Source organism: Branchiostoma lanceolatum, chromosome 14 (assembly GCF_035083965.1).
Source record: "Branchiostoma lanceolatum isolate klBraLanc5 chromosome 14, klBraLanc5.hap2, whole genome shotgun sequence".
Lineage (NCBI taxonomy): Eukaryota > Metazoa > Chordata > Leptocardii > Amphioxiformes > Branchiostomatidae > Branchiostoma > Branchiostoma lanceolatum.
The window spans coordinates 6,505,328-6,523,834 of record NC_089735.1 but is presented as its reverse complement, the minus strand read 5'-3'; the positions used below and the strand labels follow the sequence as shown (position 1 = coordinate 6,523,834).

At 41.6% G+C, this 18,507-nt stretch overlaps 2 protein-coding genes across 3 annotated transcripts; both read right to left on the bottom strand.

The window, feature by feature from the left end:
• Positions 1 to 3,107: 3,107 nt before the first annotated feature.
• Positions 3,108 to 10,779, bottom strand: LOC136448879 (pro-neuregulin-4, membrane-bound isoform-like). The gene is made up of 4 exons (XM_066448575.1): positions 10,099 to 10,779; positions 7,654 to 7,774; positions 5,662 to 5,823; positions 3,108 to 5,029 (listed from the first exon to the last, which is right to left on the bottom strand). Exons 1-4 carry the CDS (start codon positions 10,148 to 10,150, stop codon positions 4,897 to 4,899), a joined length of 468 nt encoding a protein of 155 aa, XP_066304672.1. The 5' UTR covers positions 10,151 to 10,779; the 3' UTR covers positions 3,108 to 4,896.
• Positions 10,780 to 12,474: 1,695 nt separating this feature from the next.
• Positions 12,475 to 15,926, bottom strand: LOC136448619 (uncharacterized). Of its 2 annotated transcripts, none has more exons than XM_066448257.1 (5): positions 15,522 to 15,926; positions 14,246 to 14,513; positions 13,895 to 14,050; positions 13,269 to 13,379; positions 12,475 to 12,874 (listed from the first exon to the last, which is right to left on the bottom strand). In XM_066448257.1, the coding sequence occupies exons 1-4, from the start codon at positions 15,862 to 15,864 to the stop codon at positions 13,289 to 13,291; spliced, it is 858 nt and encodes a 285-aa protein (XP_066304354.1). In that variant the 5' UTR covers positions 15,865 to 15,926; the 3' UTR covers positions 12,475 to 12,874; positions 13,269 to 13,288. The 2 variants fall into 2 exon arrangements, with proteins under 2 accessions (XP_066304354.1, XP_066304355.1); XM_066448258.1 differs by having other exon boundaries at positions 14,246 to 14,477; positions 15,522 to 15,917.
• Positions 15,927 to 18,507: the final 2,581 nt, after the last annotated feature.

The following is an 18,507-nucleotide window of genomic DNA, read 5'->3' as shown; positions in this document are numbered from 1 at the left end:
TGAGTTTGAGGTCAAGATGACAACAGAGGACTCTTGAATATGACTGTAGCTATAAGCTTTACCCCGATTTTCCAGTTCAGCATTTTTAGATCCAAGACCCAACAAGTCAAATTGTTGTTACCTAATGTGTCCTGCCTAGGGATGTCCCTGGTTCCAATTAGTTTCTAGCTGGAAGACCCCAGCTCAATCCTGGGTAGGACATCTCAGTTGGGGCTGGACTTGTCTTTCAGACGGGACGTAAAATGAGGGTCAGAAAAAAGAAATGAAGCAACCCCTCCCTGTAGAAATATACCCTGCTACAGAAACAGCAAGGACTTTGCTGCCAACAAGTCACTACAAGGGTCTGAATAAACGAATGTGTCCTGTCCACCAGATCTCTTCTGTTCCCTCCTTGCAGCTACAATAGGGATGGATACCAGGTTTTAAGTCTTCATCGCTGTATGAAGTGGTGTGTAAACACTGCATTCAAATTAAAAGCTTGCAGTAGACTTACAGGGGATTTAGGGCTGGAATCAGAGATTTCATTTTTTCTCTTTATTGAATCTTGGGGCTTGTGCATATGGCCATGTTTATAGCACCATTGCTTGTTCCTTACAGTACAGGTAACTATGTGTAGTGGCTTAGAGTGGATTAACATTCCATTCAAAGGAATGCATGCTTTCAGTAACTATGATACCAATGGACCTATCCAATAGCCCTGCCGACCTCTGTCAAAAAGTCGAAATGCGAAATGAAAACATGAATATGAATGTTTGACCAAGATGCAGCCCCTCTCTAATTGGTCAAGCCAATAATTACCATGATATCATTGGTCGAACTGCTAATTGTGATGGACAGTCAGGATTGATCCTTTGTGATACAGTAAGAACTGACTGGTTGACCCTGTCAAAGGCTGCAGAAGACTTTGACTTTGAATCACAACCAAAGAACTTTGTAATGCCAGCATCCAGAATGTCAAAAGTTTGAAGAGGATTTGAGAATGAATTGCTAGGTGAAAACTGACTAACCTTAGTGGGAACCTTTACCAGATAATCTATTTGTTAAGTTGGTGCATATTGGATTGGTCATTCTTAATTTGACATTGGCTAAATTGTTGTTTGAAGTATTAAAAGCAAAGTAAACTAGTGTAAAAATGAAGTATTTAATACTGTACAAAACATAATACATGTACATGTACTTTGATTGAGAACAATATGCTCTTTAGTCTGACTATACAGTACAATGTTGTGATACTGGCTAATAGAAAATACACAAACGATGACTAAGCTTTTGTTTGCAGCAGTGTTCCCGCCAGGCATACCTCAGTGCGTCTTTGGACGCACTTTTTTTGGAAAGGACGCACTCAGCTGGGCTGAGTGCGTCCAAACAAAATTTTGAAGGGAGGCTAATTTCTGTCACAAGTGGAACTAAAATCTTAGAACAACCGCTCATTTAGTAAGAAAGAAGCCTACGATGTACTTCCAGGGCTCTCTGTTACGCATTGTTAGCAGTCCAGGGCCAGGGGCGGAGCACCGCACGCCTTAAAAACATCAAACTCACGCCGAGCGGCCCTGGCCCCAGTGAGACACGCCCCCGTAAGCTCTAAGATCCGAAGTTCAGTGAAGTGCCGACTGCCGACGGTCCTACGGCCGCGGGGCCAGTACACAAGATTCACTCGAACAAGGAGCGCCTCTAAATATCGTGTTGTTGCCCTTATTGTACTTTTTTGATGACAGTCATACAGATATTTGCGGCTCTATTAGTATTTCACAAGCCGTTTATATCTTGATCATGAACTGGGACGAGCTCAGGCGAAAGGTTCGCGCCAAACATGATCATGAAACGCCTGAAGGATGATAGCATCACAACGTAACAAAGCACACGGCAAGCACATCGATAGATGAAAAAAAATAATGTATGTCCCAGAAACTAATACAATTCACTAAAATCACACCCAACTTCTTGTAATCCTTCGATTTTATATAGAGAAATGTCATTGCGTTTATCAACTTACAATGTGATCGTGATTTCCCTCTTTTACGTTTGGATGCGGTGAACACACCTCAGTGCAGCCATCTTGTCAAAAGTTGTGTCGCGATTTCGTTCAATTTGCTATTGGAAAATTGACGCAAAGACCTGATCTCTGGCTCGCAGTATGACTGCACGAGTATGAGCATAGTTTTACGTACATCTAGGAAAAAAGAATGGTACGTACAGGATGAAGAAAGCATGGAGAGTCGTCACTGGGAGCCGAAGCACGCACGGCTTTTCTGTAGAGACACAACTTTCTTTTCCATGGCTGTCGCCTGTAGGACTGTTTGCCTTACAGCTACGATTTTGCCACTGGATGATCATTGATTTTCTAGGATCGACCCAACATTGAACCGGCCTGGATGTCATGTTCACTTTTGTGACGGTAATTTATGCTTCTTTGACCGACAAATGGATTCCATACTTATCGCATATCGTCCGATAATTAACTAGTTTCGTACTTGGTAACGTTACGAACGTTATGTTTTTTAATAAACTACGGCCTGCTTGTGAACATTTCTTGTAAGCTCATGTTTACTTACCTTTTCCTGTTAGTAACGTTCACGAGAACTACCGGTGTTAGTGGCATAAAAACGAACCCTCCGGTCGAGAACAAACGATCGCCATAATAAAATGAAACTGATAGCCGGTTTTATCAAACTAATCAAAGACTTAAATAGTATTTTCCATGCTCATTATCAAACTTGGTCGGTATCCACGTACCTCAAAACACGAATATAGAAGTAAAACAATGTGTTAGAAGTAAACAACAACGGGTGACAACATAATCTACCGATTTCCTGCGTTTTGAAAAGCACATTTTTGGGTCGTTCTCGTTAGCACTGCCACCGATAATGACAATGGCGGCGGTAAAAGGGACCACTGACAACCACTCTCAATGGCATGATTTGTCTCTCAAAATGCGGGAGATTGCGTTTCTGAAGGCTTGAAGATCCAAAATTTCCCGGGGGAGAATCCCCCCGGACCCCCCTAAATTGCGACCGCCTTCGGCGGTCGGGTCGCGCCTTCGGCGCTCCCCCCCCCCCCATATTAGATTTTGGTGGACGCACTCTTACCCTGGGCTGGCGGGAACGCTGGTTTGCAGTATATCTAATTAGTGATGATACATACTTCAATACCATCTTAATGATATCAAACACCAAAGTCATAAAAATTGACAGACGGTCAACAAGGTACGAGTAACATTATGGTAAACCTCTACCAAAACTGTATGACAACATATAAAACAGCTCACTATGTCTGAGAGTAGATTTTATAACATAGAGTCTGATTAGGCCATACCGATTTGATTATGCGGATGACATCCTCTGGGCACCCCAAAACTGATGCAAGGAGGCGAAAAAATTGCCTTCCTTATGAAATCTAAGTGGTCAGGAAAGTTGAACAAATGACTGAACACACAGAACATGGTATACCAAACAAAGACTGTTCTCTATTTTTGTTTTTTCACCTTTTCTTGGATTTTGGAAGACGTCACTCATTAGAACCTGTTTTGCAATATTCTTTTTGCAATTTATGGCATGTTTTATGTACGATTTAAAGTATGGTCACAATTTTTTTGGGAAAAATTGATGCACAATCAGATGTCATCCATATTATTAAGTCAGCTTGGCCTTTGATAGGCAGTGTTATGCAAAGAACACGTATATGGTATGGCAACCTACAGTGATGTCTTTTGATAATGGTCCTCTGCAAAAATCAGAAAACCAAGAAATTAGTTAGGTTTGGCCTTAGATTCAGGTACTGTACTACAGACATTAGAAGCCGGCATCATTATTGTAAATGCCTTAAAGTTCGCTGGGACATAATTTTGCAGTAGGGAGAAATTTGAGTGTTTGTGGTGGTTTTCAGTTTGCAGTTGAAACAAGGGTGTGGGCGGGCAGAAGACAGAATGAACATTTTTGTGGTGGTTTTAAGTTTGCAGTGCAGAGGTTACTGTGAAAATGGTGAATGTTAGACTACCACAAAAATCTCAACATTAACAGTATTCAAAAGGGTTCCATTTAGTCCACCAATGGCCTGGGAAGTATTTGCCTATAATACAATGTATCAGTATTTCACAAAACTCACTGCTTACCCTGTCAAAATTATAAAAGAGTGATTTTTAAAACAAAGAATACAAGTATTTAAAACATTTATAGTTACTGGCAATATGTTTCTTATAGCCTACCTGCAACCGCAGTGTTTGTGTCAAAAGTCTACTGGAGTGCCTAAGTATATGAAGCTTACATGCAGATACATGTACATACGATCCACTACTAAAAAACATTCAAATTTTACGGAATTCATTCGGGTTTAACAGAATACTATGCAACAGTATTACAATCCTTACTATTAGTAAAACTTGTATGAATTCTGTAAAATTTGTTGTTTGTTTCTTAGTACAGTAGAGTCTGTAGTGAATCTTATGAATTCTGTATTCTGTAAAATTGGTATGAGTTTTGTAAAAATTTGTATGAATACTACGGCACCCCTGGTCTAGCTTTGAGTACCAAATAAGAGAGAGGTTGATGACTTTGCCAGGATCATTTTGGCCCATTAAAGTCCTGTCTTCATGATACAGTATTGTAACAGAAAGGGAAGTGAACAAATAAATAATAACAGTAATAAATACTTTAGAACAAGACTTACAACACACAAAAGCAACGTAACAGTGGGGCCTTATGGACCCACCAAACAGAATACATGTAAATAAGGTTTAGAGCACCAGGCTCCTTGATAAAAAAATAGACTACTGCTGACATGATGTCAACATTACTACCTGATGCTGTTCGGACACAGTGACACTCACATGCCGTGTCCTTGTCCCACCTCTACACTTGCCAAGAGTTATTGTCATGATGTTCAACACCATAGCTTGTATGGCTATACAGTTGTCATGTATTCTACCAGTGAAGGTGGGTTGATTTTTACTGATAACTGGCTCCTCACTCCAACTGAATGTGTGCCGTTTAACAGTACATGTGGTCTCTGCCTCTCTTGTCTCTGTCTTCTGTACCTGTTAGAACAGGAGAGAAAGTCACTGAGTATTATTATCTCAACCTGTTTGTACACAGTCATTTTGAGTCACCTTTGCTGTGAATGAAGACTGAACTTTACCAGACCAACACTTAGAAGATTTGGAATTTACCCAAATTTTCCGCTGACGGAATGTACCTATCTACTGCTACTTCTGGGATGTGACATTAGAGACACATGATGAGTCAGCCAAAAATTTTGGTAAGTACCAAATCTTCCAAGTGTTGATCTTGTTAAGTTCAGGCTTTTACTCATAATGACATTTCACTAGACAAATGAACTCTCATGGTAAGATAATGTATTCTATTTACTACAGGGACATTGAAATACAGTAAACTCATTTAATTTTGTGGCACCTAAATTTTGTCAGGGAGAGTTCAAGAGTTCACGGTATCTTTGAGTCCGTGGTTGAAGAAATAGGCACAACACAGTGGAAATACCAGCTGTTAAGAATTGACCACGAGAACCACAAATATTTCAAGACCTACAGATAAGGTACCAGCAGTGTGCCCGTTATCTTTTCGGCTAGATATTTCATTAGTTACGAAATCAATCTACCAAGAGAAAGTACTGCAGAATATGAATGATTGTAGCGGTGATGTCAATACATACCTCCGTATACAGATGATAAGCAAGATGATTAGCAATATGACCAACATCGATACAAAGATGGCACCAATGATGACAGCCACCGGTACTTCCGCAAGGTCATCACCAGTGACCTGTTCCACGAGCGCATGGTTACACCGCGGCCCCCAGTAGTCTGTTGGACATCTGGTAAAGAAAATGATCTAAAGTCAATTCATCTGGTCGTAGAAGTAGTGGTAGTATCTATCATTTGGTTATACTGCTGTGGGGTCCCTGACACCATGCTGCCGAGCCGCTCTGCCCAGCAGGTCTACGCTGGTTAAGCCACGCACCTAAACGTCCTTCCTGACACACTCCATTCAAGATTTTCTTGGGTTAGCAGGGCTCCTGTTGCCTGGCAACTGCAATTTGGTGATAGTGTTAATGCAACCACTGGCTCGTTCAACATGTCCGTACCACCAGAGTGAATGTCAAGAATGAAGAAATTATGTAAATCAAATAACAACTACATGTGCTGAATTATTCCAGTTTCTAGACTATTGTGTCTGCTGCGATATCTGTATTTTACATCAGAATATGGTATCTTTCCCACAGGAACAACTACACAATGTAGCATCCTGTAGGCAAGTGGCTGGCAACCCTAGCCTGCTACCCATGTCAGACATTGGCATCCAGATGTAGCAGGCCATAATGTACCCCTGACCAAAATATACCCGGGTATAATCTAGCCAGGGGTTTATTCTGGCCTGTTACACCTGGCTAGCAGGTGTTCTGAAACCAAATATGCAGAATATTATTAGGTATTGTAGTCTTTTGGAAGGGACAATAAGCATTTAGACCCATTATCTAATGAGAGCCACACCTTGAGTACAGCAATTAAAAGACCTGTCACACCTAGCAATAAAAATGAGGGTACCCCCTGGTGTGCGAAGGGCTTGGCCGCATATCAGTCCGAGCAATTAGGAAAAATACAAAATGAAAAACAACATCCTAGCAACAACCTTAACCTTACAGATGTGCATTTGACAGAAGAAAGGATATGTCTAGTGTTGCTTTATCAATAGCATTTCATACTGAGATTATATCATTGGAAGCCGATTTATTTCTCTATAACGTTACCCCATGTGTAACTATACCCAATTTGTAACATTCATTTATGGGATGACAAACACTAAGTCTGTGCCAAATTCCCCTGTCAGTGTCAAACAATGCATTCATGATTTATTCTCTTATATTGACTCAGGTGCCAATCAGCCTAATGAATAAGAATGAATGGTGCATGTCCCACTGATCTATGATCATTGCAAATGGGGCATTGTGGCAACATGTATGATCCACCCAAATTCCCAAACTCTTTGGTAGTTTAACATGTTTGAAACTTTTGGTTATTTCATTGATAGACAACATATGTATATGATTGTTTGACATTTAGAAATGGCATTGTTTCATATTTGCTTGTAAAGGAAACTACATCATGTCATAGAATACTAGTAAGTCTGTTGATGATGACTCAAACATGTTTCTGATCCCCAAATTTAAGCCAATGAAAATTAATGTGTTTCTGGTTAAGGTAGAAAATTAGGGTCAGTAGGTAGGGTTTTTTATTCATAGATTTTAATGGACAACATAACATTAGGTGTCAACATAAAGGGTACCTAGGTTTGGCGGATCTGCACACAGGCACACAGACACACACACACACACACACACACACACACACACACACACACACACACACACACACAGACACACCCAAAACTATATCTCCATTTTTCATGGAGATAATGAGGAGAACATGTTGGAAAACCACTCTACAATGTTCTCAACACTCAGATCTAAAATTTTATGTCCCTTGCCAGCGGTCAACCCCAGAAAGGCTTGGGTCAGCACGTTTTTGCTACGGTCGGTCAGGTAACTTGAAACACAACATTTCCTACATCTTGTCCTGACTCTAGAGAAAGCGTACAATGATACATACACAATGTGCCAGGTGTGATACTAGTACATTATACTTACAAACACAAAGCTTCATCTGACTCCGCTATGTACTGACAGATCCCGCCTCGCAGACAGTAGCCATCAAACCTGGGCGGGCACTCGTCACCGTCAGCCCCCCGTTCTGCCCGCGACGCTGTTCCTGTAATGGTCAAACAAGTATCCTGTTACACCACTTCTGCCATACATGCTGCCACTCTGCAATATTCACAAAACTATGAACGCACACCAAGACAAACAAACAAAACACCAACTGATTCCAATATGTATGATTCCCATGGAGGAACCAAGGCATTGAGAGATGGCAGACATCACCCCCTTATTCATATGGCTCTACATATGTTTCTGCAATCCCTGATATGCACAATACAACATTGCTGTACATCCTCACTGCTGCTATTTTTTTAAATGTAGAACTTGTGGAAACACACACACACACACACACACACACGTACAGTCAGAGATGGTAGACTTCAACCCTTTACCCATACTGCGGATTCGCAATCCTTCCAGACCCACTGAGAAAATTAGCAGCATATTGTGTTTTTTGAGTATAGCAGAAACACAGGAAGACAGACAGACAGACAGCCAAGCCAAAAACACTGCTTCCCTCCCTTGGGGTGAAGTAAACATAGGAGTCACTATTTGTTCCTACAATTCTTCAGATGTATTTTTCGTCTGTCAGTCTGATGAAGACAGCTTGACAGAAGAACAACATCTACCAAGGTCGCAACTCTTCAAATACTAACAGGTCGCCACCTGTAAAGGAGGGGCCCAGAGTTTACCAAACACTCAGTTCACTTGGTGCGTAACCTTGCATTAAACAGGTGTCTGTCCTGTGACACGCCCACACACATTAGTCATCGGGTAATTTCAAGCCTTAAGAACCCAAAATGATGTTCTTTGGAGAACGCTTCAGTCCCCCTGTTGAAATCCAGTCACCTGTAAGTGCCAAGCAAGTGAATGCACATTCCAACAGGAAAATCTAGTTTGAAGTCTTTGTCACAAGTTGCTCATCTTTTGATGTAACGTTAACCCATATCATGCATGAATCAAGCTCTGACTGATGATAAATTTGGGGTGTCATTGTATTTTTTCACCTATTTGAAAATTTTTGTCTATCTGAAAATTCCTTACAGTTTTTTAATTCTAGTGGTAGATTAAGCTATGTGGTAGATGGCACAATTTTTCATCAAAACTTTTCTAGTGGTCTCTCTCCCTCCTTCCTGTCCTTAGTGAAAAGTTTTGACTTACACTGAGTCTTATCTAACCAAGACGCGGTAACACGCCTTCTGTGTGTTTACCCATCCTTGGTTTAACACAACCACTGTGCATGTGTCAACACCTGACGTCAGAAGCACGTGTGCCTTCAAACCTTTTCTCTTCGGGTGTGAAAATATATGTCGTTTCACGCTTGCCAAGCAAACCTCTTGGTAACAAAGGGCTAAGGAATTCGCTCGACAAACATTCCTTCTTTGGCCTCCTCGATTGAACTTAGCATTGAGTTACCCATGTACATGTACTTCTAAAACCTGTCGATATAACCTGCTCTAATGTAAACATTTGTCTCCAAACGGTGTACACACTTACATCATTTTTAGCAATCTATAAACAGCGTGCTAGGAATAGCAGGTGGCTGGCCATACGGACGACAGGCGAAACGACCAGGTTTTGCGATGTCATAGTTACGTAATCTTTCCCTTACCACAGATAACGTGCTCATGACTACCACCCCAACTTACTGACGCCGCGAACAACTGACTTTCCATCGGACCATTTTCATCATTGGAAAAATACTAGAAATCGGCCAAATAGGCTGAATGACTTGCCAGTGGAGTTATATCCTGGATGCCACCCTATTTGGTTTACCGGGGCTCCCATACTCGCTCCCTCAAAATATTTTGACTTCAGGCTAGTCGGCATGGGTTGAAAATGAACAGAACTCTATGGATGGTTAACTCTTCTGGCAAAATCATTCACGCTTTTTGGAAAATCTAGACTGTTTTTCAGTAAACACATGACTCCAGTGGGCACTTGATTACAATGGTATTGAACAGACTTTGTTCACCTGTAACTTAAGACAAACTTGCCCATGTTTGTCGGCGCTGTTGATATTTGGAATAGCACAAAGCCCATGTGGCTTGTCCTTGCTTGGCCCATGTATGATATCCATGTCGCAACTGTACTGTAAACTGAATACCTATGTCCGGAGAGAGAACACGGTGTGTGGGCCTGATGTGGGCGTTTCCGTGCCCTTGTACACGTGTGCTTTGTTTTAACGGCTGTCTAAACTAGTCCAACCACTCTGTCATTTCACCACATTTCGTGTGAGTTGCTAGACATGGTTGGTAACAGAACACGGGACTCCGTAGCGACCTACTGGTTACAGTACGATATCACGGGGAACGCGGACTCTGGGACACTATCGCACACACCTGTAGAAGTCTTCTCACCTGAGACACTTACCTGGCATGAGACAAAGAGCCAGAAGCAGGATTTGGTCCGATGTGGTCAGCATGGAGAAAAACAACGATGTGTCTTGTTTGGAACCTCTTGCTACAACTGGAGGGGGTTGAACTCTTTAAGCACACCGTTCCGGAACAGGTGCCATGGAAAGTACACAAAACAACAACAGTTGTGGCGAGGGTCACAGAGTGGGGACAACTCCTATTTCCGGTTGTAGAGATCACAAGTCCACACACAACACACGGCACACATGGTACATTTGTGGACTTTTGCCAAATATGGCGGCATATCAAATGACAAACGATGGGCGTTCCTCGGGGAGCTCGTTTTATTCTTATCAATTGACCTGCGACTTATTGTAGCGGTCGGGCGAGTGGGTGGCACGACACAAAGGTGAGTCCGGATGTACACGTGGGACCCACGGCAACCTGACGGAAGGAATTAAAATTCTCAAGATTGTCTACCATTTACTACACATAACGTTACGTGCTACTTAACACAACATGGAAGTATATTTGGCACGTTGAAGTAAATCAGGGGACAGAAAAAGCACTTGATATTCACATGTGGATTGGTGTAAAGTGCCTTCCAGACGTGAAAAAATGCAGGGACAACGTTTTGCGTCTTCTGGATTATTGTATCACCGCGACCAAGTATTTAGCCCAAGGTCCTTACCCTATATATACATTTTATTGCATACTTACGTATCCAGCTTTGGCTAACGATCACTAATACTCGCTGTCCCTACGTAAGGTGAACCAGAATCTAGGAAAAAGAGGAGTACAGTGACCGTTGGAGCAACCTTGAGCTAAAAATGGGATGGGCACCACCAGGCAAGATATAGATCTGATGTCACCGACACGGTCAAAGTTATTTTCATCAATGGATCGAACACATGATTGAATTGGCCTCAGTGGTTTACGCAAACTGTGCCATTCATTGTTTTCGGGCATAGATAATCTAACGTTAACACATGAAAGGTTAGCCTCCGAATGCTGCGCCGCTTTTGACTCCAGTCGTGGTCCACTACTTGCCACGTTGTTGCGATACATAAGCTGAACAAACCCGATCTACAGACTCGACAAAGCCATATCTAGGATAGCAAATCTCTCTTGTCATATCCTCAGGCGTCCTGTTCTCCTGTTTAGCAACTGGCACTTATAAATAGAACAACAGTTACTTCTCTAAAAGCAGGTTTATTGTGTGTGTGTAGGGTTTCGTGACTTCCACAAATCTCCCTGTGTATGTTTTGTGTAAATTATTCTGTGTACTTTTATACTATGTAAGTGAAAGGAATGCAAAATAAAACAGTGTAACAAAACTCTGCGATATTTAGCGGGGATAGGTGCCCAGGGGGGAAAGGCTCATCTGAAAAGAATTTGATCCTAGAGAGGGATCTCGTATGTTTTTCGCGGCCAAGAGTCATGTAATTTTGGTGGGAGTCCAGATCCTTTAAATATATGTATCCCAATGCGTAAATTCCCCACTCGGAAGCCCCAGACCTTCACAAAAGAGCGAATATTTAAACGAACATGCTTCAGAAGTCTCTCCCTTTCGCACATTCCTCGGACGACCTCTTACTTTTGGGTGGTCCAACGTGTCCACATATCATTGCTTTGACGTAATGCTGCTCACCTTGATGAAAATACAGTGACAATGATGGTTACAAACGCGCTCACTCTGTTTTTCATGATAACGTGGATACATCGAAACATGATGCTGATAACTTAATTGTACAAGGTACAAAGTATGGCTGGTCCATAACTACAGTTCTATATATATATGAATTATCTAAGGGCTAATCTACCTAATACAAGGGTGTATCAGTATGGGTTTAGAATGAGGTCTTACATTTAAGGGCTAATCTACCTAATACAAGGGTGTATAGTATGGGTTTAGAATGGGTTCTTACAAACATTGGAGGAATTTCTATGTAAAAACATGGAAACAACATGGTACCAATCAAGACACAATTGGTACAATGTCAGAAGCAGGGACGAGTTCACTTGAAAGTTTGTGACCCGGGGAGGTTTGGTCATAATGGCGGGAAGGGCCGGGTACTTGAGGTCAGGATGCTTGCCGCACCTTCCTGACACACCTTCCTGACACACCAGCCCCTTATTGTACTATTCTCAACAGTATGAAAGTCATGTTCAAGAAAATGTAGGGTTTGGCTTAATAGTTTCCGGTGGATAACAACTCACTGCCCCCACGACTTTCAAAAAGGCTATGGTACTCCTTTTACCGACCTAGACAGTCGTCCACTGTGACCACTAAAAAGACGAACGACATGCAACAAAACGTCATGATTACATCACATACTTTTCGGCAGTTATGAGACAGTAACGACAAGACAACCCATGAAGTATCAAAATCTTTTCACCATAAATTGCAACATTTATTAATCACACACACACACAGTGTACATGTTTCTCACGTTGTAATCTCAAATATACAAATAAGTTAGGGATAATTTTTGTACGTAACTTTGTATTGAAACGATTACAATAAATCGTTGATCTAGTTGATGTACAAACGGCAATAGAGTTTTTCACTTATCCATTTCTTCAAAACATATTTACAACAACGGACGAAAGTTCCATGTGTTTGCTGACATACATGAAGTACTATACAGCATTCTGTAGGACGAGGTTTTTTTAACGTTTATCCCGAAGATCTTCGGTCGTCAATTGGCAGAACTTGCCCGCAAGGAATCTGCTACGGTTACAAGGTCGAGGACGAAGATGGTCGCTATTAGCCGCCTTCTGCTGAAGTCCTGAAGAAATATTCGAAAGCAACAATAAGTCGGGTGAATCGCAGTACATGTATGAGTAAAACAAGCAACGGTACATGTACACAGACAAATTAAACAAAGATACAGTTCGATGGATGGATGGACGGAAACATACTCAGATGCATCTATTCATGGGCCGTCATTTGCACAGAAACTCGTGATACTCCCTTTTTAATATTTTCTTTTCGAAAAGAAGCTAGTGCTCAGCTCAGTATGCCAAAAAAAATGAGTATAAGTAGCAGTAACATCGTGGAGACAGCCAATCCAAGGGGGATAAAATTCACTATGAAGAAAGGAACGATATCAATACCACGATATGCATATAACCTTTCTTTTCGGACAAAATGACAGAGAAAACATCATATGATAGCCTTACCTGCTATAGTATACCATCCGCTATACATCTTGTGTGAGTCTGTCTGTAGACTGCCCTTTCTCCAAGTGGGTGTGTCCGGGCCCCGTCCTGTCGGTTTCTCTTCGACATCTCCTGCAATGTCCAGAAAATGCACACATTTCAGTTTTCTTTCTATGACTTCTATGCTTAGGTTTGTTTTTCTGCAAGTGATGAAAAGTTTTTTTAAATGCCTATCTCAATCGAGGATGTTCAAAAAAAGATTCAGTGTATTTAGCAACATTTACTCTCGCTTGATGATATGTATTGCAAGGAATGTGTGTTGCGGGGAATGATGGAATGGTTGCATTTCCTCCTCTAGCCAGTAGGTTCAACGGTGGTTTATATTGGCTGAGACAGCCTCACCCAAAATAATCTACCGTTGAACCTATGCATTCATCATCATCATCATCATCACCATTCTTCCGGATTCACTCCGGTGATCGAGATACAATCAATAAAGTTTTTCCAGCACGATCTGGTACGATGCTATATGTAGTTATATTTATCCTCAGCCAGCAGAAAAAAAGGATGCATTCACTCCATTAATTTTCTGCACAAATCCGGGAACCAAGAAAGTAAACACTAACAAATATTTCTCTCGGCCTCACCTGACTATGAACACGATGCCTCCGACCAGCACTAGTGTGAGAAGTGCGGACAGGACGCCTATGATGATGTAAGTGTCCCGTAGTTCCGTCTTCTGTCCCGCCTGAGAGAACGGGATGTGATACTGACACCGCTGGCCCCAGTACATCTCCAAACACCTGGAACGTCATGGCATGGTAAGAATCTACAATGACAGGCACAATTTCTCTAAATCCGACTCATAGAATACATAAAAAAAGTGGCCTACAGGCCGATTGTAGCTTCTCATACATAAATAAAGGTTCAAATAAACAAATAAGCCCCCTGAACTACATCTGCACCTGTTCTATCATACATGTAGTTCAGTAACGTACCGACAGGACGCCTCCTGAAAATCAGCCAGGTACAGACACTCTCCTCCGTGCAGACAGAAGCCATCATACCCCAGGGGAGGGGATCCCGCGGGACAGGGGACTCTGTGGGTGGTGTGGGCCTCTGTGGTTGACATGTTGTTCACCTGTAGCTCTACCTCTGGGACAGTCGTGGACAGGGCGGGGATTGTCGTGGGCAGGGCGGGGACTGTCGTGGGCACGGTAGATGTCACATCTGAAGAGATACCACCGGATATGACGACAAGGCAGGCTTAAGACCAAATAATCCGGAAAAAAATTAAGCTATTTCACGATTTTCAACAAAAATGGACTACTCTATTTCTCAATTATTATATACAAAATACAACGCATGCCAACATCTACTACACTTAAGAACGTTTCAGGAAACTATCAAACACTACAAACGACTATGTAGCATGGGATGAGAATACATGTACTTGTACAGTATTTGGTGGAATGTCTAACACGTCTTATTATCACATGTCAATGTGTGCAGTTAAAGTTGCTTCTTTGATTCATTGAGGAGCATTCTGGTATAAAAGACTGTCTGTATATGATAAGATATAATATGTAATGATACTCATACTATAGTATTTTAGACATTCTATTTATAAATGATAATATATGGTAAGTAGAGTGCTTCTAACGGAAAACACTTTGACAACTGATACCGGTGATTCGTGGATTTATAAAAACACTGCGATCCTAACCAAAAAAGGCAAGCCATTCCATCCAACCATACCAAAGGAAGGAGGGTTTCCTTTGTTTTGTACTTTTGATGTCACACATGGAATGTATAGAACACACCTCTGTCTGACTCGCACAGAAAAAATCTCGAAAATCCCATCGTTCATAATTACAACCGCATTCTGTTGGTTATACAGAGTTTCTGTAGTAGTAAAACATCGTTTAGAGTCATCCACTAGTTGGATAAGGAAAATTGCTCAAACGAGTTGTTTTTAAAGTCCATTTTAAAGTACTATTCAAGCCAAATTGAAATGTCTGCTACCTGCTAACTGATCACTTCTTCTATAATTACTACTAACACCACTACTATATTACCACTACTAACGTTACTAGCACTACTACTTCTACTTCTATTCAGACGACATTTAGCCTAAACTTGTTAAGATATTGTACCCACGTGAATTTCTCTAAAGGCGAAACGTGGGCCAAGTTGGGTAACAGCCAAAATTAGTTTTAGACCTAAACTTACACGAGCTGTAATTAGATTGTATCCTATTTAACCTCATCTCACCTTGTGATAACACTACAGACGACATCGCTATCCACAGCGCCACACACGTGTTCAGTAGGCGGTGTACAGTTCCGGGGAACATCTTATTTGACAATAACAGCGATCCGGGTAACTCCAATGTGACACGAGGTATGATATACACACCCCTTTTCGTAGTAGCAGAGTTGTTGTTATAGAAAACAAGCAATCTAAGCGACCAGAGCGCAGTCAGGTACAGGAAAACTATGTGTGAATGTTGTCCGGAAAACTCAGCTTTTATACCTTGTGCTACCGGCGCTTGACATAGCAAGACAATTAGTGGTGACGAACAACGAAGCTTCAAGCCTTTCCCACGTAGATCCATCCGATTTCCGACTTGTTTGCCCTCAGGCTGTGTTTACCTATGACGTCGGAGGCGAGACCTTTGTTTCCCCGACATTCCATACCACAGGTGTGTTTCTCTGGGCTCTGACCCGGGAGTTATACCCATATAAGGTTATCTATTTGTAGAAGGACTTCGAGCGTTTCTGTTCAAGTGGGGTCATGGCTGGTTATTGATCGCTTGGTCCTCAAATGGAGAGGGAGGGGCAACAATTGTTTATGTCACTCATTAAAACTTCCAGTGTCCCAAAATAGCACAATTGGACCGTTACTATAAACAGTCTGCACTTTGTTTTATCTGGTACTTCCTTGTGCCGCTAAGAAAATAAATTTCATACATCACATAAAACTAGAGCAAACATATCATGATACGTAAAAGTGCGTGTAACAATTGTTTTCTGGCGTTCCTGCCATATTTGGAAAAGGAGAAAATAACCGACGTAATATACACGCGTATGGGGGCGTGTTCAAACATACTACAAGTTCAACGACATGTCTTTCTTCACAACAACAAGCCCACGCCATGCCGCGTATGATTCAATGAGATCAAACTGCGACACGAGCAGTGCTCGGCATAACATCAGCATTACACAGGTTCATGTAGCGTTTTTCTGTAGCCTAAACAGGTAATACTCAGACTTACTACAACATACCATCATGGTGCAGTAACGTTCGCCACCAACGCCGGTCGGGTCTCGTCTGCGCCTACGTTTCAAACCTTTCAAAATCTGCCATTCCCAAAGTTGGACACAGAATAATGGCGCTTCATGCGTTTTCTTTTGCATTTCTGTTCTATCTCGTCTACTGGATAAACTGATTAGTAACGTTAACACGTTTAATATTCCATTCTAAAAGTTTCTCATTGAGCATTTTTTTTCTCTTAAATTTAAAAGTAGGATATACTTTCCTTTCATATGTCTTACCTACTCTCCAAGTACAGGTTAGGTTCGATCGGCTGTTTTTGACGTGTTTTTATGCGTTTTTGTCGGGCTTTCTTTTTTGTCAGGTTAGGCTGGCCGAAAAAAAAAAACTTGACAAAATAGAAAGTTGCAGACGCATAAAAAGACGACAAAAGCAACCGGAGCCTAACATCTGCTTGTAGAGCCTTGTCCTGATGCAGTTTGTCTTGGGGGACTGGCGTCAAGAACAGCACTCTAGATCTGTTATTACATAAGTAACGTTGTTATCGTGGTATACCTGGGCGACGGTGTTGTACTGATCTTGAGAAAGTGTCGCACACTCAGATTCGCAATGATAAGATCTTTGTCTGCCAAAGGCTGCTTCTGTCTGGCGAGTGTCCGTTTACTCCTTAAGGCTCGCATACATAAGAAACGTCTGTATGATCAGTGAGACAGCGCCCACGGCGGTGTCTGTCTTAGATTCGGTAAGGAGATACGGTTGGTAACGTTAGTTCTCCTCACCTGGGAGGTAACACCTATGGCGTTACTCGAAGTGGAACAAAGGCGGATGTCTGATAATCTAATAATTTACTCGCAATAGGGCATCGACGACGATGGTCGACTCCAAGATCCTACTTGGCTTGATACTTTCTGCTCACTCGGTTCTTGCTCAGTCCTTGTCAGTGTCGAGCGCTCGCGATCGAGACGAAAAACAACCAGGGAGTCTTTTGAATTTGCCAACGCCATTTCCTGCACTTCCCGCAAGACTATCGCGAATACTTTCCCACACTGGCTTTGAAAGCGGGTACTATTTTTTTCCATTTCGGACCATCAATCATTCGGAAGTTGAACAATTATCTTTTTCTTTCCAAGTTCATCCAAATATATGTCAGTTTAATACAAATACGAGTCAACGATTCCACTTTTCGCGTAATGCAAAAGGATAGCTGATGTGATACAGTAGTTGTATGATGGCTTTCGACAACTAATAACTTTCTACGAAAATAATGCGCTTTTCAGTTGTTCTTGTTTTATTGGGAACCACGACAACTAATAACTTTCTACGAAAAAAAATCGGTTTTAAAGTTGTTGTTTTATTATTGTGTGTTTTTTTTTCTGGGAACGTTAACGTTACACAAAAATCATTCGAATCTCAAAAGAGAAAGAATGAAAAGCTGCTCAATACAAGAAAGTTCTGCCTTACAGAAAGCACACAGGGCCTGAAAAGCACCCATGCAAAAAAACACAAACCAAAAGGTTAAAAAGCATCAAGGTGTGTACTGATATATACTAGCTTCGTGCTTGAAAGTTGAAGATCATAGCACATCTCCATAATGCAATCGCTAGAATATAAATATTGTAATAATTTACGGTACTAGCATCTAGTCTATCAAATGGCCATCTTCTATGATCACTCAGTTACTCGCCTACAGCCCCTCGTCAGTCCGTTGCCAAAACGATTGTTATGAGTGGCGGGGCACTCAGCAGGGGCTTGCATTTGGAGCGCTGAATAATAACGACACTAAACGTCCAGGGCTTGAACTACATGTCATGGGACCTGTTCAACTTCGGATCACATGACTTTAACAGCACGTAGCATTGAACTCTGCTAACTATCGCCTTCTAGAATCAGCGAACGATGTTGTAGAAGACAGTTTGGATGCATAATAGCAAACCTGCTAACGTTATATTTGCATGTAATCATCCTGCCCTTTCTAAAGCTGGCA